Source organism: Coregonus lavaretus, assembly GCF_964263955.1.
Source record: "Coregonus lavaretus genome assembly, chromosome: 5".
NCBI lineage: Eukaryota > Metazoa > Chordata > Actinopteri > Salmoniformes > Salmonidae > Coregonus > Coregonus lavaretus.
In genome coordinates this window covers 58,836,221-58,852,700 of record NC_139992.1, presented here as the reverse complement: position 1 = coordinate 58,852,700, position 16,480 = coordinate 58,836,221, and the positions used below count along the sequence as shown (strand labels likewise).

The 16,480-nt window shown below is 41.5% G+C and overlaps 1 protein-coding gene across 3 annotated transcripts in view; it reads right to left on the bottom strand.

The window, feature by feature from the left end:
* Positions 1–7,088: 7,088 nt before the first annotated feature.
* Positions 7,089–16,480, bottom strand: part of LOC311128909 (poly(rC)-binding protein 3) — a gene marked incomplete at both ends in the record, with an annotated part of 65,265 nt that continues 55,873 nt past the window's right edge. For all 3 annotated transcript variants that reach the window (XM_084161140.1, XM_084161141.1, XM_084161142.1), the window contains 2 exons: positions 7,089–7,262; positions 11,981–12,033. In XM_084161140.1, coding sequence (XP_084017266.1) covers positions 7,089–7,262; positions 11,981–12,033 — 227 coding nt within the window. The remainder of the gene's footprint in view (positions 7,263–11,980; positions 12,034–16,480) is intronic.

The window sequence follows — 16,480 nt, the reverse complement described above, 5'->3', positions numbered from 1 at the left end:
CTCTTAAAGAAGAAGTTACAGGTCTGTGAGAACCAGAAATCTTGCTTGTTTGTAGGTGACCAAATACTTATTTAGCGAGTTGATACAATTCCAAGTCTGGAAGGTTAAAACCACCCTCAGACTTAGGAAGATGTAAAGCTTTCCTTTTTATTCTATGAATTTTATTTGCCCATATAAAGTCTGTTATGACCGAGTATACTTTTTTAAAGAATGGAATTTGTTTCTCATGCATCTGAGGCAACTTGCAGGTGAATATTTTGATCAATTTACATTTCTTATGGCATGTGCTACTCAACAACTGGGATGAACATAAGATTGTGATGTCATGGTTTTGAAGGACACAGATGAGAAACAGAAACGAAAAGGCAACCATCAAGAAGTCATTAGTATGCCTCGACTGTATTTTCTCAAGGTTTTGAAATGGCATAAATATCAAATACCATTTGTAATCAGATGTGCATTTGGATAAACCTAACCATCCTATTGAATTGACTAAATTGGTTGACAAAGCAGTGCAACAATTAAGATGTGTAAACAAATGCCAGTGCATTCCCGCATAAATATACATCTGTTGCTGCAGGCGATGTACACAGCTAAGTCATTTGTAACAGTGGAAGCTATACATTGTTTTGGTAACTGCCATAATATAGGAAACACCAACATTAAGTGTCATAGTAGGGTGTTCAGCCACCACGAGCCGACAGAACAGCTTCAATGTGCTTTGGCATTGATTCTACAAGTGTCTGGAACTCTAGTTGAGGGATGCAACACCATTCTTCAACAAGAAATTCCATAATTTGGTGTTCTGTTGATGGTGGTGGAAAAGGCGGTCTCAGGCACCGCTCCAGAATCTCCCATAACTGTTCAATTGGGTTGAGATCTGGTGACTGAGACACACACACACACACACACACACACACACACACACACACACACACACACACACACACACACACACACACACACACACACACACACACACACACACACACACACACACACACACACACACACACACACACACACACACACACCCTTTAAACCCCCTATGCTCCTTTGAGACCCCTCTTTCAAAGTCACTGAGATCGCTTCTTCTAGCCATGGTAGCCAAACTAATGGGAAACTGGGCATTTTTATACATGATGTGATGTTAATTGCTTAATTAACTCAGGAACCACAACTGTGTGGAAGTACCTGCTTTCATTATACTTTGTATCCCTCATTTACACATTCTCCCAAACTCAATATCAATCTGAAGCAGCTTTGAAGCTTAGACGAGTTCATAGGCAATATGCCTGTTCAGGCACATTACTTTAAGCCACACTAAGAAACAAACTAAAAATGTTCCTACATTCTTGGCAAAAAAACATTATCAAGCTAGAAATAATAAACAACATATAATGAAAAAAACTGTGAATGTCTCAGTTGTTTAAAATTATTAAAAAACACATTTTTGTATTTACTTTCAGAATCAGTAATCTAGGAGTTTTTTTTCTCATGAAACCTTATCTTTTTCTGACAAGTTTCAAATGAGATGGATAGTTCTGTACCAGACTGGATTGTTCATCGACTAGTCCCAGTGAGGTACAAGGTTTTACAATAATGCAATTGTCTTCAGTGTGAGGCATCACAGATAATCAGCATTTCATGTCACCCATATATTACATACTCAGCGTAAAATGTGAATACAAATGCAGTAATGTCACATCCGTGCAATGTCACATGCTACTCAGACAGACAGACAGACAGACAGACAGACAGACAGACAGACAGACAGACAGTGGTGTGTAGTCATGGATAACAAGTGAAGCCAGGCTTCTCCAAATATTTGACCAATAAAAAAATAAAAATAAAAATAAAATGTGTCTCTCTCTGTGTCTTCATAATTTTCCCTCAATTCGCAAGTGGCTGAATCTCACTTGAGAAATCACTTGAGCGAGTGAAACAGCGCCCCTCTGTCTAAGTATGTGTAGCCCATGTATGTGATGCTGTCTGGACCAAAAGAGCAAAACATGTTGCCACCATAGCATTTGATTGATTGATGCCAGCAAGCTTTTGACCTCCCTTGTAAATTTGTTGTTGTTGAAAAGAATTAGCCAATCAGTGTTGAGCTGACCCCAACTGTGGGTTGTCCTGGTGCAGCAAAACGCCCCTTAGCCTACTGTTCTGACTTGGTGGTGCAGAAGTAGCATATACAGTGGGGAGAACAAGTATTTGATACACTGCCGATTTTGCAAGTTTTCCTACTTACAAAGCATGTAGAGGTCTGTACTTTTTATCATAGGTACACTTCAACTGTGAGAGACAGAATCTAAAACAAAAATCCAGAAAATCACATTGTATGATTTTTAAGTAATTCATTTGCATTTTATTGCATGACATAAGTATTTGATCACCTACCAACCAGTAAGAATTCCGGCTCTCACAGACCTGTTAGTTTTTCTTTAAGAAGCCCTCCTGTTCTCCACTCATTACCTGTATTAACTGCACCTGTTTGAACTCGTTACCTGTATAAAAGACACCTGTCCACACACTCAATCAAACAGACTCCAACTTCTCCACAATGGCCAAGACCAGAGAGCTGTGTAAGGACATCAGGGATAAAATTGTAGACCTGCACAAGGCTGGGATGGGCTACAGGACAATAGGCAAGCAGCTTGGTGAGAAGGCAACAACTGTTGGCGCAATTATTAGAAAATGGAAGAAGTTCAAGATGACGGTCAATCTCCCTCAGTCTGGGGCTCCATGCAAGATCTCACCTCGTGGGGCATCAATGATCATGAGGAAGGTGAGGGATCAGCCCAGAACTACAAGGCAGGACATGGTCAATGACCTGAAGAGAGCTTGGACCACAGTTTCAAAGAAAACCATTAGTAACACACTACGCCGTCATGGATTAAAATCCTGCAGCGCAGGCAAGGTCCCCCTGCTCAAGCCAGCGCATGTCCAGGCCCGTCTGAAGTTTGCCAATGACCATCTGGATGATCCAGAGGAGGAATGGGAGAAGGTCATGTGGTCTGATGAGACAAAAAATAGAGCTTTTTGGTCTAAACTCCACTCGCCGTGTTTGGAGGAAGAAGAAGGATGAGTACAACCCCAAGAACACCATCCCAACCGGGAAGCATGGAGGTGGAAACATCATTCTTTGGGGATGCTTTTCTGCAAAGGGGACAGGACGACTGCACCGTATTGAGGGGAGGATGGATGGGGCCATGTATCGCGAGATCTTGGCCAACAACCTCCTTCCCTCAGTAAGAGCATTGAAGATGGGTCATGGCTGGGTCTTCCAGCATAACAACGACCCGAAACACACAGCCAGGGCAACTAAGGAGTGGCTCCGTAAGAAGCATCTCAAGGTCCTGGAGTGGCCTAGCCAGTCTCCAGACCTGAACCCAATAGAAAATCTTTGGAGGGAGGTGAAAGTCCGTATTGCCCAGCGACAGCCCCGAAACCTGAAGGATCTGGAGAAGGTCTGTATGGAGGAGTGGGCCAAAATCCCTGCTGCAGTGTGTGCAAACCTGGTCAAGACCTACAGGAAACGTATGATCTCTGTAATTGCAAACAAATGTTTATGTACCAAATATTAAGTTCTGCTTTTCTGATGTATCAAATACTTATGTCATACAAAAAATGCAAATTAATTACTTAAAAATCATACAATGTGATTTTCTGGATTTTTGTTTTAGATTCCGTCTCTCACAGTTGAAGTGTACCTATGATAAAAATTACAGACCTCTACATGCTTTGTAAGTAGGAAAACCTGCAAAATCGGCTGTGTATCAAATACTTGTTCTCCCCACTGTAGCCTGTTTTAGAGAAATGTCATTGAATACTGTAAGAGCTTTCATTGTCTGCTTATATGCCCACTTTATTTATCCTACGGTTCTGACTTGGTGTACAGGGAGAATACTGAATACTGTAAGAGCGGCCCATGTTCTGAATTCTGTCACTATACATTTCAAAAGTGCTGTACAAATAGTTAAATTGACTATGACCGTCCTAGCTCGCTCATTAATGTCTTAATCGAAATTATGGAATGCCTCTTATCCGCTCACCATTCCGTTATGCCATAGTTTGTACATCTCAATTGTCAGTAGAAACCACATTTGTTTAAGCAAGTCAGCCAAATCAGCTATGTTTTTTCAAAAGGCAGTAAATGAGACTGAATGAACTGTTTCGCTGCCAGACAAGGCTCCGCTGATAACCTGGTGTAGCGGTGGTAAGGATTCACTCCATTGTGCTGAAAAGAAAGCTCTGCTGTTGGGACAGCTTTATGTAGGCCCTAACAGTTTGTGGGCACCGTTTGTCACCGTTATATGCAATTAATTTATTGTTTAGTGTTGTGTTGCGTAGTGGCTTTGCTGGCATGCATCCCCCAAAAATATTGTAGTTTGCCCCACCAAGATTTACATGCTAAAATCGGCACTGTACACATATCACCCAAAATGTTGTCATGTAATTATTTATGCAAAATACATTCAGATATTATTCCAATGTATGTATTTTTAGAGGCACATATTATAATGTGAATTTCTGGCTCAGTTGACCATCCTAGCCTATTTCAGTAGTACACTTATTTGCCTACTTTTAAAGCATTGTGAATTACCTTGGTCCTAGACCCATGTTGGCAAATCAAAACATTACACACAAACAAGTATTTTAATTTGGGACAGTTTATTTTCAGTTTGGTGCGTTTGAAATTGCACTTTGGGATGATTCTGGGATGGTTAGTCTCTCTCAAGCCCTGCATATATTATGAGCATTCACACGATAGATGTGTTTTAAAAGGATGAAATAAACTGAATTCACAGTGAAACACATGATAATGCCAAGTGCCAGGAATGTCATGGAAGGTACTAGAGTGTCAAAGTGTCCTTTGAAAATAGTCGGTTGAGGGAAGGTGAGGAGAATCAAGTTAACAGTGTGGGTATCATGTTTACTTTACATATGATAAATCAGTTAGGATCACTTAAAGGCGCAGGACAGATAAATACAGAGAGAACAAAAATAAAGGTGCAATGCCATTGGCACAAGGATAATGTGATGCAGTGAAGAATGATGGGTAGAAATTAGTGTTCACATTCCAGTGACTTCAGACGTCAGCCTAGAACAGTTAAGGAAGAGGGGAGAAGGGAAGGTTGAAGGAAAAAGAGAGAAAACATAGAGAGAAAAAAACTATTCAGAGATTGGACACTTTCGCACAACAGTGAAAGCTCTGCAGCATTCTGTTTTTTAGGTCTCCATGTTACATTTACTCCTGTATATTGGTCATGCATATGGATTTTATGATGCACTTTAATAAAAACCAATTCAAAATGTTCCAGTTAATTCTGGATTTTCCATAATCGAAAAACCTGTACCTAAGTCTCTTGAACTAAGAATAGTGTGAGTTCAAATGTAGTCTTCTATCACAATGGAAGTTGTCGATAGAATGGAAGTTGTTTCCCTGCAAAATGGAGAACCTCCCGAAACCTGCTTACTATTTATATAAAAAGCACTTCCTTTTAATTCCAAATTTGACACAGCAATATCTCTTCACAAACATATCACATCACTCTAGAATCATGGCCAATAGCATTGCTCAGTAGCAATCTGAGTAGCAATATTGTTTTGTTTTCCACTTTTTATACATGTTGTTACTTTCCTGACAAGGAACTACAAGATTTAATCGGCAAACTTAAACAAAAAAAGAATGTAACAATTATCCTAAGCATTCGGCATGCTGAAACACTATACGTAACTCTTTACATTACATGAACAGAAATCAAGTCACATTTTTTCACTTTGCTTTACAAATAGCCTTGTTAGCCTCTTCAAAGCTGCTAAAGCTTAACTGTCAAGTGCTAAGGGAATCAGGGAGCCATTAAGTTCTGTGGGAGTATACATGGGGTTATTGGGGAGACAGTTGCTGCTGTTAGCTTCTTGATAGTGGAACCAGATTTGGGCCTCAGGATGTTGTCATGGATGACGGGTCATTCCACATGGCAGCCACATCCCTGAACCTGTCAGTGGAATTGTGGGAATGCAATAGCCATTAGTCTCTCTCCAACCGCTTCTCTGCAAACCAAACCCTAAAAGAAAGAAGTCACAGATAACAAAGCCCCCATGTTGTAAATTGTGTGTATCAGTAAGAATTGAAGCATATGGATTGGGACTGTACCCCTGACACTGTCTAATTTCAGGGTTGTGTTCATTAGGTGCTAAAGGAAGAAAACGGACTAAAACAGGGACAGACTACCTGGCCTTTGTCCTCCGTGCTCTAATGACCATGACTCAACTTTGAAGATAAGTTATATGAACATTTCTGAAACTTCATGGCAAAAAGCAATTTTTTTTATTTTTATAATGAATCAGTATGGTTTTAGAGGACAGCGAGCAGAAGGAGAGCTGGCTATGCTGCCTCTGGCAAATACAGGAGTAGATGCAACCAACCATCACCAGGGTCAGATTCCCTTCAATTTAAAGGTTAATGGATTTTGTGCTGAGACAAAGTCTCGGTCCCAAATGGCACCCTATTCCCTAAATATATAGGAAGTAGAGTGCCATTTGGGATGCATCCAATGGACTGACTCCTCAGTAATAGCCTACTTGATTTATCTATAAATAAAGAGTTTGATTTTGACACAGAGAAGATATGTCTAAGTAATGTGTTACTTATCTGTGTTGAGTTGGATGTGTTTTCTACTGGGCTCAGTCAGTAGCCAGAGCAGTGACACTTAACCTAAAGCAGCCTGCCATGAAAGATATATCATAAGAATGATATAATCCTTGTCAATGATGACACAAAATTGTGAATTTTAAACGTGAAGCAATTGCTGACTAATCTCAATATAACATGTCATTGGGTTAGGTCCGTTGCCACCTAACTGCCGTCATCATCTGTCATTACATGTTATGACTCATATTGATGCCAGAAATAGCCGTGGAGGTATTTGACAGTCCCTTTGTACAAAGGGACTCCTCCACAGACAACCGTTTCCCACAGAAATGTACTGGGAGGTCACTGATTTGGCCTCATGCTAACAATGCCTACTGTTTGCATTAGCATCATTAGTGTTAGCGCTCTGATGTTGGCGGTGGGTGAGAGGTTACCTTGCGTTGATGAGGTACTGGGCAAGGCTGATGTTGGCGGGGGTTCCTGTAATGGTGATCTGGCGCTCCGACGAGCCCTCCATGGCGTTAGCGATTTTGATCTGCGCCCCAGACATCTGTCGGATCTCATTGATTTTGGTTCCCTGGCGCCCGATTATGCAGCCTATTAGCTGGGAAGAAATGGCAGCGGTTCTTAACTGGGAAACCTGGAACAGAAGCCTTGGGCTGGCTTTCATTGATTTAAGCTTTAAAAAGCTCACTCATTAAACAGTGTGACATCATTGATTCATTGAAGGGTCAGTTCCATTGAAACCCAGTAACTACAAGATATTAATTTAAAATAATTTGAGAATTGTTTCATTTTTCAAAGAGGTATTTTTAATGTCATTGAAAGTTGATAGTGTGACAAGACATACTTTTTAAGTCTGTGTATGTCTATGTTGACTATTATTTGTCTTCACAGTAAAAGTAATCTTGTGGGGAAGTTACAGTGGGGAAAAAAAGTATTTAGTCAGCCACCAATTGTGCAAGTTCTCCCACTTAAAAAGATGAGAGAGGCATGTAATTTTCATCATAGGTACACGTCAACTATGACAGACAAATTGAGAAGAAAAAAATCCAGAAAATCACATTGTAGGATTTTTTATGAATTTATTTGCAAATTATGGTGGAAAATAAGTATTTGGTCAATAACAAACATTTCTCAATACTTTGTTATATACCCTTTGTTGGCAATAACACAGATCAAACGTTTTCTGTAAGTCTTCACAAGGTTTTCACACACTGTTGCTGGTATTTTGGCCCATTCCTCCATGCAGATCTCCTCTAGAGCAGTGATGTTTTGGGGCTGTCGCTGGGCAACACAGACTTTCAACTCCCTCCAAAGATTTTCTATGGGGTTGAGATCTGGAGACTGGCTAGGCCACTCCAGGACCTTGAAATGCTTCTTACGAAGCCACTCCTTCGTTGCCCGGGCGGTGTGTTTGGGATCATTGTCATGCTGAAAGACCCAGACACGTTTCATCTTCAATGCCCTTGCTGATGGAAGGAGGTTTTCACTCAAAATCTCACGATACATGGCCCCATTCATTCTTTCCTTTACATGGATCAGTCGTCCTGGTCCCTTTGCAGAAAAACAGCCCCAAAGCATGATGTTTCCACCCCCATGCTTCACAGTAGGTATGGTGTTCTTCGGATGCAACTCAGCATTCTTTGTCCTCCAAACACGACGAGTTGAGTTTTTACCAAAAAGTTATATTTTGGTTTCATCTGACCATATGACATTCTCCCAATCCTCTTCTGGATGCACTCTAGCAAACTTCAGACGGGCCTGGACATGTACTGGCTTAAGCAGGGGGACACGTCTGGCACTGCAGGATTTGAGTCCCTGGCGGCGTAGTGTGTTACTGATGGTAGGCTTTGTTACTTTGGTCCCAGCTCTCTGCAGGTCATTCACTAGGTCCCCCCGTGTGGTTCTGGGATTTTTGCTCACCGTTCTTGTGATCATTTTGACCCCACGGGGTGAGATCTTGCGTGGAGCCCCAGATCGAGGGAGATTATCAGTGATCTTGTATGTCTTCCATTTCCTAATAATTGCTCCCACAGTTGATTTCTTCAAACCAAGCTGCTTACCTATTGCAGATTCAATCTTTCCAGCCTGGTGCAGGTCTACAATTTTGTTTCTGGTGTCCTTTGACAGCTCTTTGGTCTTGGCCATAGTGGAGTTTCGAGTGTGACTGTTTGAGGTTGTGGACAGGTGTCTTTTATACTGATAACAAGTTCAAACAGGTGCCATTAATATAGGTAACGAGTGGAGGACAGAGGAGCCTCTTAAAGAAGAAGTTACAGGTCTGTGAGAGCCAGAAATCTTGCTTGTTTGTAGGTGACCAAATACTTATTTTCCACCATAATTTGCAAATAAAATCATAAAAAATCCTACAATGTGATTTTCTGGAGAAAAAAAATCTAATTTTGTCTGTCATAGTTGACGTGTACCTATGATGAATATTACAGGCCTCTCTCACCTTTCAACAGCTGGTGCACAAAATCAAATACTAAGAAAGTCTCAAGGTTTTGCTCGCCTGAGGTAGAGTATCTTATGATAAGCTGTAGACCACACTATTTACCAAGAGAGTTTTCATCTATATTTTTCATAGCTGTCTATTTACCACCACAAACCAATGCTGGCATTAAGATTGCACTGAATGATTTGTATAAGGCCATAAATCAACAGGAAAACGCTCATCCAGATGCAACGCTCCTAGTGGCCGGGGACTTTAATGTAGGGAAACTTAAATCCGTTCTACCTAATTTCTACCAGCATGTTAAATGTGCAACCAGAGGAAAAACAAACTCTGGACCACCTTTACTCCACACACAGAGACGCATACAAAGCTCTCCCTCGCCCTCCATTTGGCAAATCTGACCATAACTCTATCCTCCTGATTCCTGCTTATAAGCAAAAACTAAAGCAGGAAGCACCAGTGACTCGGTTAATAAAAAAGTGGTCAGATGACGCAGATGCTAAGCTACAGGACTGTTTTGCCAGCACAGACTGGAACATGTTCCGGGATTCTTCAGACAGCATTGAGGAGTACACCACATCAGTCACTGGCTTCATCAATAAGTGCATCGATGATGTCGTCCCCACAGTGACCGTACGTACATACCCCAACCAGAAGCCATGGATTACAGGAAACATCTGCACTGAGCTAAAGGGTAGAGCTGCCGCTTTCAAGGAGCGGGACTCTAACCCGGACGCTTATAAGAAATCCCGCTATGCCCTCCGACGAACCATCAAACAGGCAAAGAGTCAATACAGGACTAAGATTGAATCGTACTACACTGGCTCTGACGCTCGTCGGATGTGGCAGGGCTTGAAAACTATTACAGACTACAAAGGGAAGCACAGCCGCGAGCTGCCCAGTGATACAAGCCTACCAGACGAGCTAAACCACTTCTATGCTCGCTTCGAGGCAAGCAACACTGAAGCATGCATGAGAGCACCAGCTGTTCCGGATGACTATGTGATCACGCTCTCCGTAGCCGATGTGAGTAAGACTTTTAAGCAGCTCAACATTCACAAGGCCGCAGGGCCAGACGGATTACCAGGACGTGTACTCCGAGCATGTGCTGACCAACTGGCAAGTGTCTTCACTGACATTTTCAACATGTCCCTGACTGAGTCTGTAATACCAACATGTTTCAAGCAGACCACCATAGTCCCCGTGCCCAAGGACTCTAAGATAACCTGCCTAAATGACTACCGACCCGTAGCACTGACGTCTGTTGCCATGAAGTGCTTTGAAAGGCTGGTCATGGCTCACATCAACAGCATTATCCCAGAAACCCTAGACCCACTCCAATTTGCATACCACCCCAACAGATCCACAGATGATGCAATCTCTATTGCACTCCACACTGCCCTTTCCCACCTGGACAAGAGGAACACCTACGTGAGAATGCTATTCATTGACTACAGCTCAGCATTCAACACCATAGTGCCCTCTAAGCTCATCACTAAGCTAAGGATCCTGGGACTAAACACCTCCCTCTGCAACTGGATCCTGGACTTCCTGACGGGCCGCCCCCAGGTGGTAAGGGTAGGTAACAACACATCTGCCACACTGATCCTCAACACGGGGGCCCCTCAGGGGTGCGTGCTCAGTCCCCTCCTGTACTCCCTGTTCACCCATGACTGCATGACCAGGCACGACTCCAACACCATCATTAAGTTTGCCGACGACACAACAGTGGTAGGCCTGATCACCGACAACGATGAGACAGCCTATAGGGAGGAGGTCAGAGACCTGGCCGTGTGGTGCCAGGACAACAACCTCTCCCTCAACGTGACTAAGACAAAGGAGATGATTGTGGACTACAGGAAAAAAAAGAGGACTGAGCACGCCCCCATTCTCATCGACGGTGCTGTAGTGGAACAGGTTGAGAGCTTCAAGTTCCTTGGTGTCCACATCACCAACGAACTATCATGGTCCAAACACACCAAGACAGTCGTGAAGAGGGCACGACAAAGCCTATTCCCCCTCAGGAGACTGAAAAGATTTGGCATGGGTCCTCAGATCCTCAAAATATTATACAGCTACACCATCGAGAGCATCCTGACAGGTTGCATCACCGCCTGGTATGGCAACTGCTTGGCCTCCGACCGCAAGGCACTACAGAGGGTAGTGCGTACGGCCCAGTACATCACTGGGGCCAAGCTTCCTGCCATCCAGGACCTCTATACCAGGCGGTGTCAGAGGAAGATCCTCAAAATTGTCAAAGACTCCAGCCACCCTAGTCATAGACTGTTCTCTCTGCTACCGCACGGCAAGCGGTACCGGAGTGCCAAGTCTAGGTCCAAAAGACTTCTCAACAGCTTCTACCCCCAAGCCATAAGACTCCTGAACAGCTAATCATGGCTACCCGGACTATTTGCACTGCCCCCCCACCCCATCCTTTTACGCTGCTGCTACTCTGTTAATTATTTATGCATAGTCACTTTAACTCTACCCACATGTACATATTACTTCAACTACCTCAACTAGCCGGTGACCCGCACATTGACTCTGCACCGGTACCCTCCTGTATATATAGCCTCCCTACTGTTATTTTATTTTACTTCTGCTCTTTTTTTCTCAACACTTTTTTTGTTGTTGTTTTATTTTTACTTTTTTTGTTAAAAAGAAATGCACTGTTGGTTAAGGGCTGTAAGTAAGCATTTCACTGTAATGTCTGCACCTGGCGCATGTGGCCAATAAAATTTGATTTGATTTGACTAAATACTTTTTTTCCCCACTGTATTTGAATCTACCGAGTGGACAGTTAAAATGAGTTGACCCTGATACCGGTTCATTAGTAGTTTATCCTACTGGTGTCCTTTACTCACATCATTTGGAATTGTGAGTTCATGAGTACTGGCCGGGGGGCTGGCATCCAAACCTGGGTTGGGGAACAGGGAAGGAGAGAACATGGCATAAATAGCATTTTTTATCAATTGGAGGATGTCTTGCTGTGAGTCAGGACCTTGGTCTCAGGATTGCAGGCCTAAGGCATCAATGAACCAAGGACCTTGGTTTGTTACCATAGTAGTCAAATGGAGAGCCGCGTCCTTGTGGTGAGATAAAAAAATAATAGAGATCCCATTGACTCTGATGTACACTGAGATCCAAATTTATTGGTAGCCTTGATAAAGATTAGCAAAAAATACTGTATAAAATAAATAATACAAATACTGAGCTATATTGTATGTTCAAAAGAATAGGAATGTTTTATTATTTTCTACTAATACAATTGCTCAGACAAAAATATTTTGTTTAAAGCCCGTATGCAGTCTTTTTAATGTACATTTTTTAATCATCACTTTGTGCGCTTATTTTTTATATAACTTTTTATAATTTATTTACCTGAGCCTCCTTTGGCCACCGAAATGCTCAGTCTGACTGTGTGGGCATGGGGATACAAATTTGAATATACACTTCATGACCAAAAGTATGTGGACATCTACTCGTCGAACATCTCATTCCAAAATCATGGGCATTAATATGGAGTCGCTTGGCATTGCGCATGGTGATCTTCTTGTGCTGACATTGCTTCCAGAGCAGTTTAGAACTCTGTAGTGAGTGTTGCAATCGAGGACAGACAATTTTACGCGCTACGCGCTTCAGCACTCGCCAGTCCTGTTCTGTGAGCTTGCATTTGTATTTCTGTTTATTAAGATCCACATTAACTGCTGCCCAGGCAGCAGCTACTATTCCTGGGATCGAGGAACATTAAGGCAGTTATATACAATTTAAAATATTTCATAACACTTTTCACAACATATAAAGTGTGTGCCCTAAGGCCACTATTCTACCACATATCTACAATACAAAATCCATGTGTACGTGTGTGTAGAGTGCATGTCTTATCATGTGTATGTGTGTCTGTGCCTGTGTGTATGTCTCTTCATATTCCCTGCTGTTCCATAAGGTGTATTGTTATCTGTTTTTAAAATCTGATTATACTGCTTGCATCAGTTACTTGATGTGGAATAGAGTTCCATGTAGCCATGGCTCTATGTAGTACTGTGTGCCTCCCATAGTCTGTTCTTGACTTGGGGATTGTGAAGAGACCTTTGGTGGCATGTGTTGTGGGTAGGGAGGAAGTCAATCTCTCCTCCATTTGAGCCAGGAGAGATTTACATGCATTTTATTAATGTTAGTTCTCCGTGTACATTTAAGCGCCAGCCGTGATGACCTGTTCTGAGCCAATTGTAATTTTCCTAGGCCCCTCTTTGTGGCACCTGACCACATGACTGAACAGTAGTCCAGGTGCGACAAAACTAGGGCCTGTAGGACCTGCCTTGTTGATAGTGTTGTTCAAAATGCAGAGCAGCGCTTTACTATGGACAGACTTCTCCCCATCTTAGCTAATGTGTATCAACCATGTATATGTGTATCAATATGTTTTGACCATGACAGTTCACAATCCAGGGTTACTTTATGCAGTTTAGTCACCTCGACTTGTTCAATTTCCACATTATTTATTACAAGATTTAGTTGAGGTTTAGGGTTTAGTGAATGATTTGTCCGAAATACAATGCTTCTAGTTGTTTTAAAATGTAGGACTAACTTATTCCTTGCCACCCACTCTGAAACTGTAGGTCTTTGTTAAGTGTTGAAGTGATTTCACTCGCTGTAGTAGTTGACGTGTATAGTGTTGAGTCATCTGCATACATAGACACACTGGCTTTACTCAAAGCCAGTGGCATGTCATTAGTAAAGATTGAAAAAAGTAAGGGGCCTAGACAGCTGCCCTGGGGAATTCCTGATTCTACCTGGATTATGTTGGAGTGGCTTCCATTAAAGAACACCCTCTGTCTTCTGTTAGACAGGTAACTCTTTATCCACAATATAGCAGGGGGTGTAAAGCCTTAACACATACGTTTTTCCATCAGCAGACTATGATCGATAATGTCAAAAGCCACACTGAAATCTAACAAAACAGCTCCCACAATCTTTTTTATCATCAATTTCTCTCAGCCAATCATCAGTCATTTGTGTAAGTGCCCTACTTGTTGAATGTCTTTCCCTATAAGCATGCTGAAAGTCTGTTGTCAATTTGTTTACAGTAAAATAGCATTGTATCTGGTCAAACAGTATTCTTTTCAAAAGTTTATTAAGGGTTGGTAACAGGCTGATTGGTCAGCTATTTGAGCCAGTAAAGGGGGCTTTACTATTCTTGGGTAGTGGAATTACTTTTGCTTCCCTCCAGGCCTGAGGGCACACACTTTCTAGTAGGCTTTGATTGAAGATATTGCAAATAGGAGTAGGAATATCGTCCACTATTATCCTTAGTAATTTTCCATCCATGTTGTCAGACCCCAGTGGGTTGTCATTGTTGATAGACAACAATACTTTTTCACCTTTCCCACACTCACTTTACGGAATTCAAAATTATAATGCTTGTCTTTCATAATTTGATCAGATATACTTGGATGTGTAGTGTCAGCGTTTGTTGCTGGCATGTCATGCCTAAATTTGCTCATCTTGCCAATGAAAAAATCATTAAAGTAATTGGCAAGTCGGTTTTGTGATGAATGAGCCACCTGATTCAATGAAAGATGGAGCTGAGTTTGCCTTTTTGCCCAAAATCTCATTTACGGTGCTTCAAAGCTTTTTACTATCATTCTTTATATCATTTATCTTTGTTTCATAGTATTGTTTCTTCTTCTTTTTATTCAGTTTAGTTACATGATTTGTCAATTTGCAGTACATTTGCCAATCGGTTGTGCAGCCAGACTTATTTGCCATTCCTTTTGCCTCATCCCTCCCGCTCTAGTTTAGTCTTATCTTGATTATTGTCCAGTTGTGTGTTCGAGTGCTGCAAGGAAAGACCTAGTTAAGCTGCATCTGGCCCAGAACAGAGCGGCACGTCTTTCTCTTCATTGTAATCAGTGGGCTGATTTAAATACTATGCATGCCAGTCTCTCTTGGCGTTGAGGAGAGTTGAGGAGAGACTGACTGCATCAATTAATGTGTTGAAAATCCCACCAGAAATACTACCAGGGGTCTTTCACAGTACCCAAATCCAGAACAAATTCAAGAAAGCGTACAGTATTATATAGAGCCATTATTGCACAGAACTCCGTTCCATCTCATATTGCTCAAAGGAACAGCAAACCTGGTTTCAAAAAACACCTCACGGCAAAACGCCTCTCCCCTATTTTGCCTAGATAGTTTGTGATTATGTATTGGTATTGATATGTAGAATACGTGTGCCTTTTTTAACATTAATTTTTTAATTGATGTAGTTCTGTCCTTGAGCTGTTCTTGTCTATTAATGTTCAGTATTATGTCATGTTTCATGTTTTGTGTGGACCCCAGGAAGAGTAGCTGCTGCTTTTGCAACAGCTAATGTAGATCCTAATAAAATACCAACCATACAATTTTTTTATTCCTCATCAATCCACATGGATTTAACAGTTTTTACAGTCATTTTCTTAATGTGTGTATTCTTATTCGTAACTGGAATAAACAATTTTATAAATGAGTCAAGTTCAGCATCTGGTTGCTCCTCATTACACACCACAGACCAACAAATATTATTTACATCAACAACATAGGAATCACTACAAAACGTATTGCTTGACCACTTATACACTATATTAGGCCCAGCTTTGGAACTTAGTTTTTCCTAGATATGGCTACTATATTGTGATCACTACATCCGATTGATTTGGATACTGCTTTAAAGCAAATTTCTGCAGCATTAGTAAAGATGTGATCAATACATGTTGATGATTTCATTCCTGTGCTGTTTGTAACTACGCTGGTAGGTTGACTGAAAACCTGAACCAGGTTGCAGGCACTGGTTACATTTTGAACTTTTTTTCTTGAGTGGGCAGCTTGATGAAAGCCAGTCAATATTTAAATCACCCAGAAAATATACGTCTCTGTTGATATCACATACATTATCAAGCATTTCACACGTTATACAGACACTGACTGTTAGCACTTGGTGGTCTATAGCAGCGTCCCACAAGAATGGGCTTTAGGTGAGGCAGATGAACCTGTAGCCATATTAGTTCAACAGTATTTAACATGAGATCCTCTCTAAGCTTTACAGGAATGTGGTTCTGAATATAAACAGCAACACCTCCACCATTGTCATTTCTGTCTTTTCTGTAGATGTTATAACCATGTATTGCTACCACTGTAGGTATTATCTAAGTGAGTTTCAGAGATAGTCAGAATATGAATGTCGTCTGTTACTAGCAAATTATTGATTTCATGAACCTTGTTTCTTAAGCTACATATGTTAACGTGGGCTATTTTTTTGCACTTTTCTGGGATGCTTGATTGTTTTCATTCCTTTACTGGGAAGCTTAGCAGAAGTAGACAAGCTC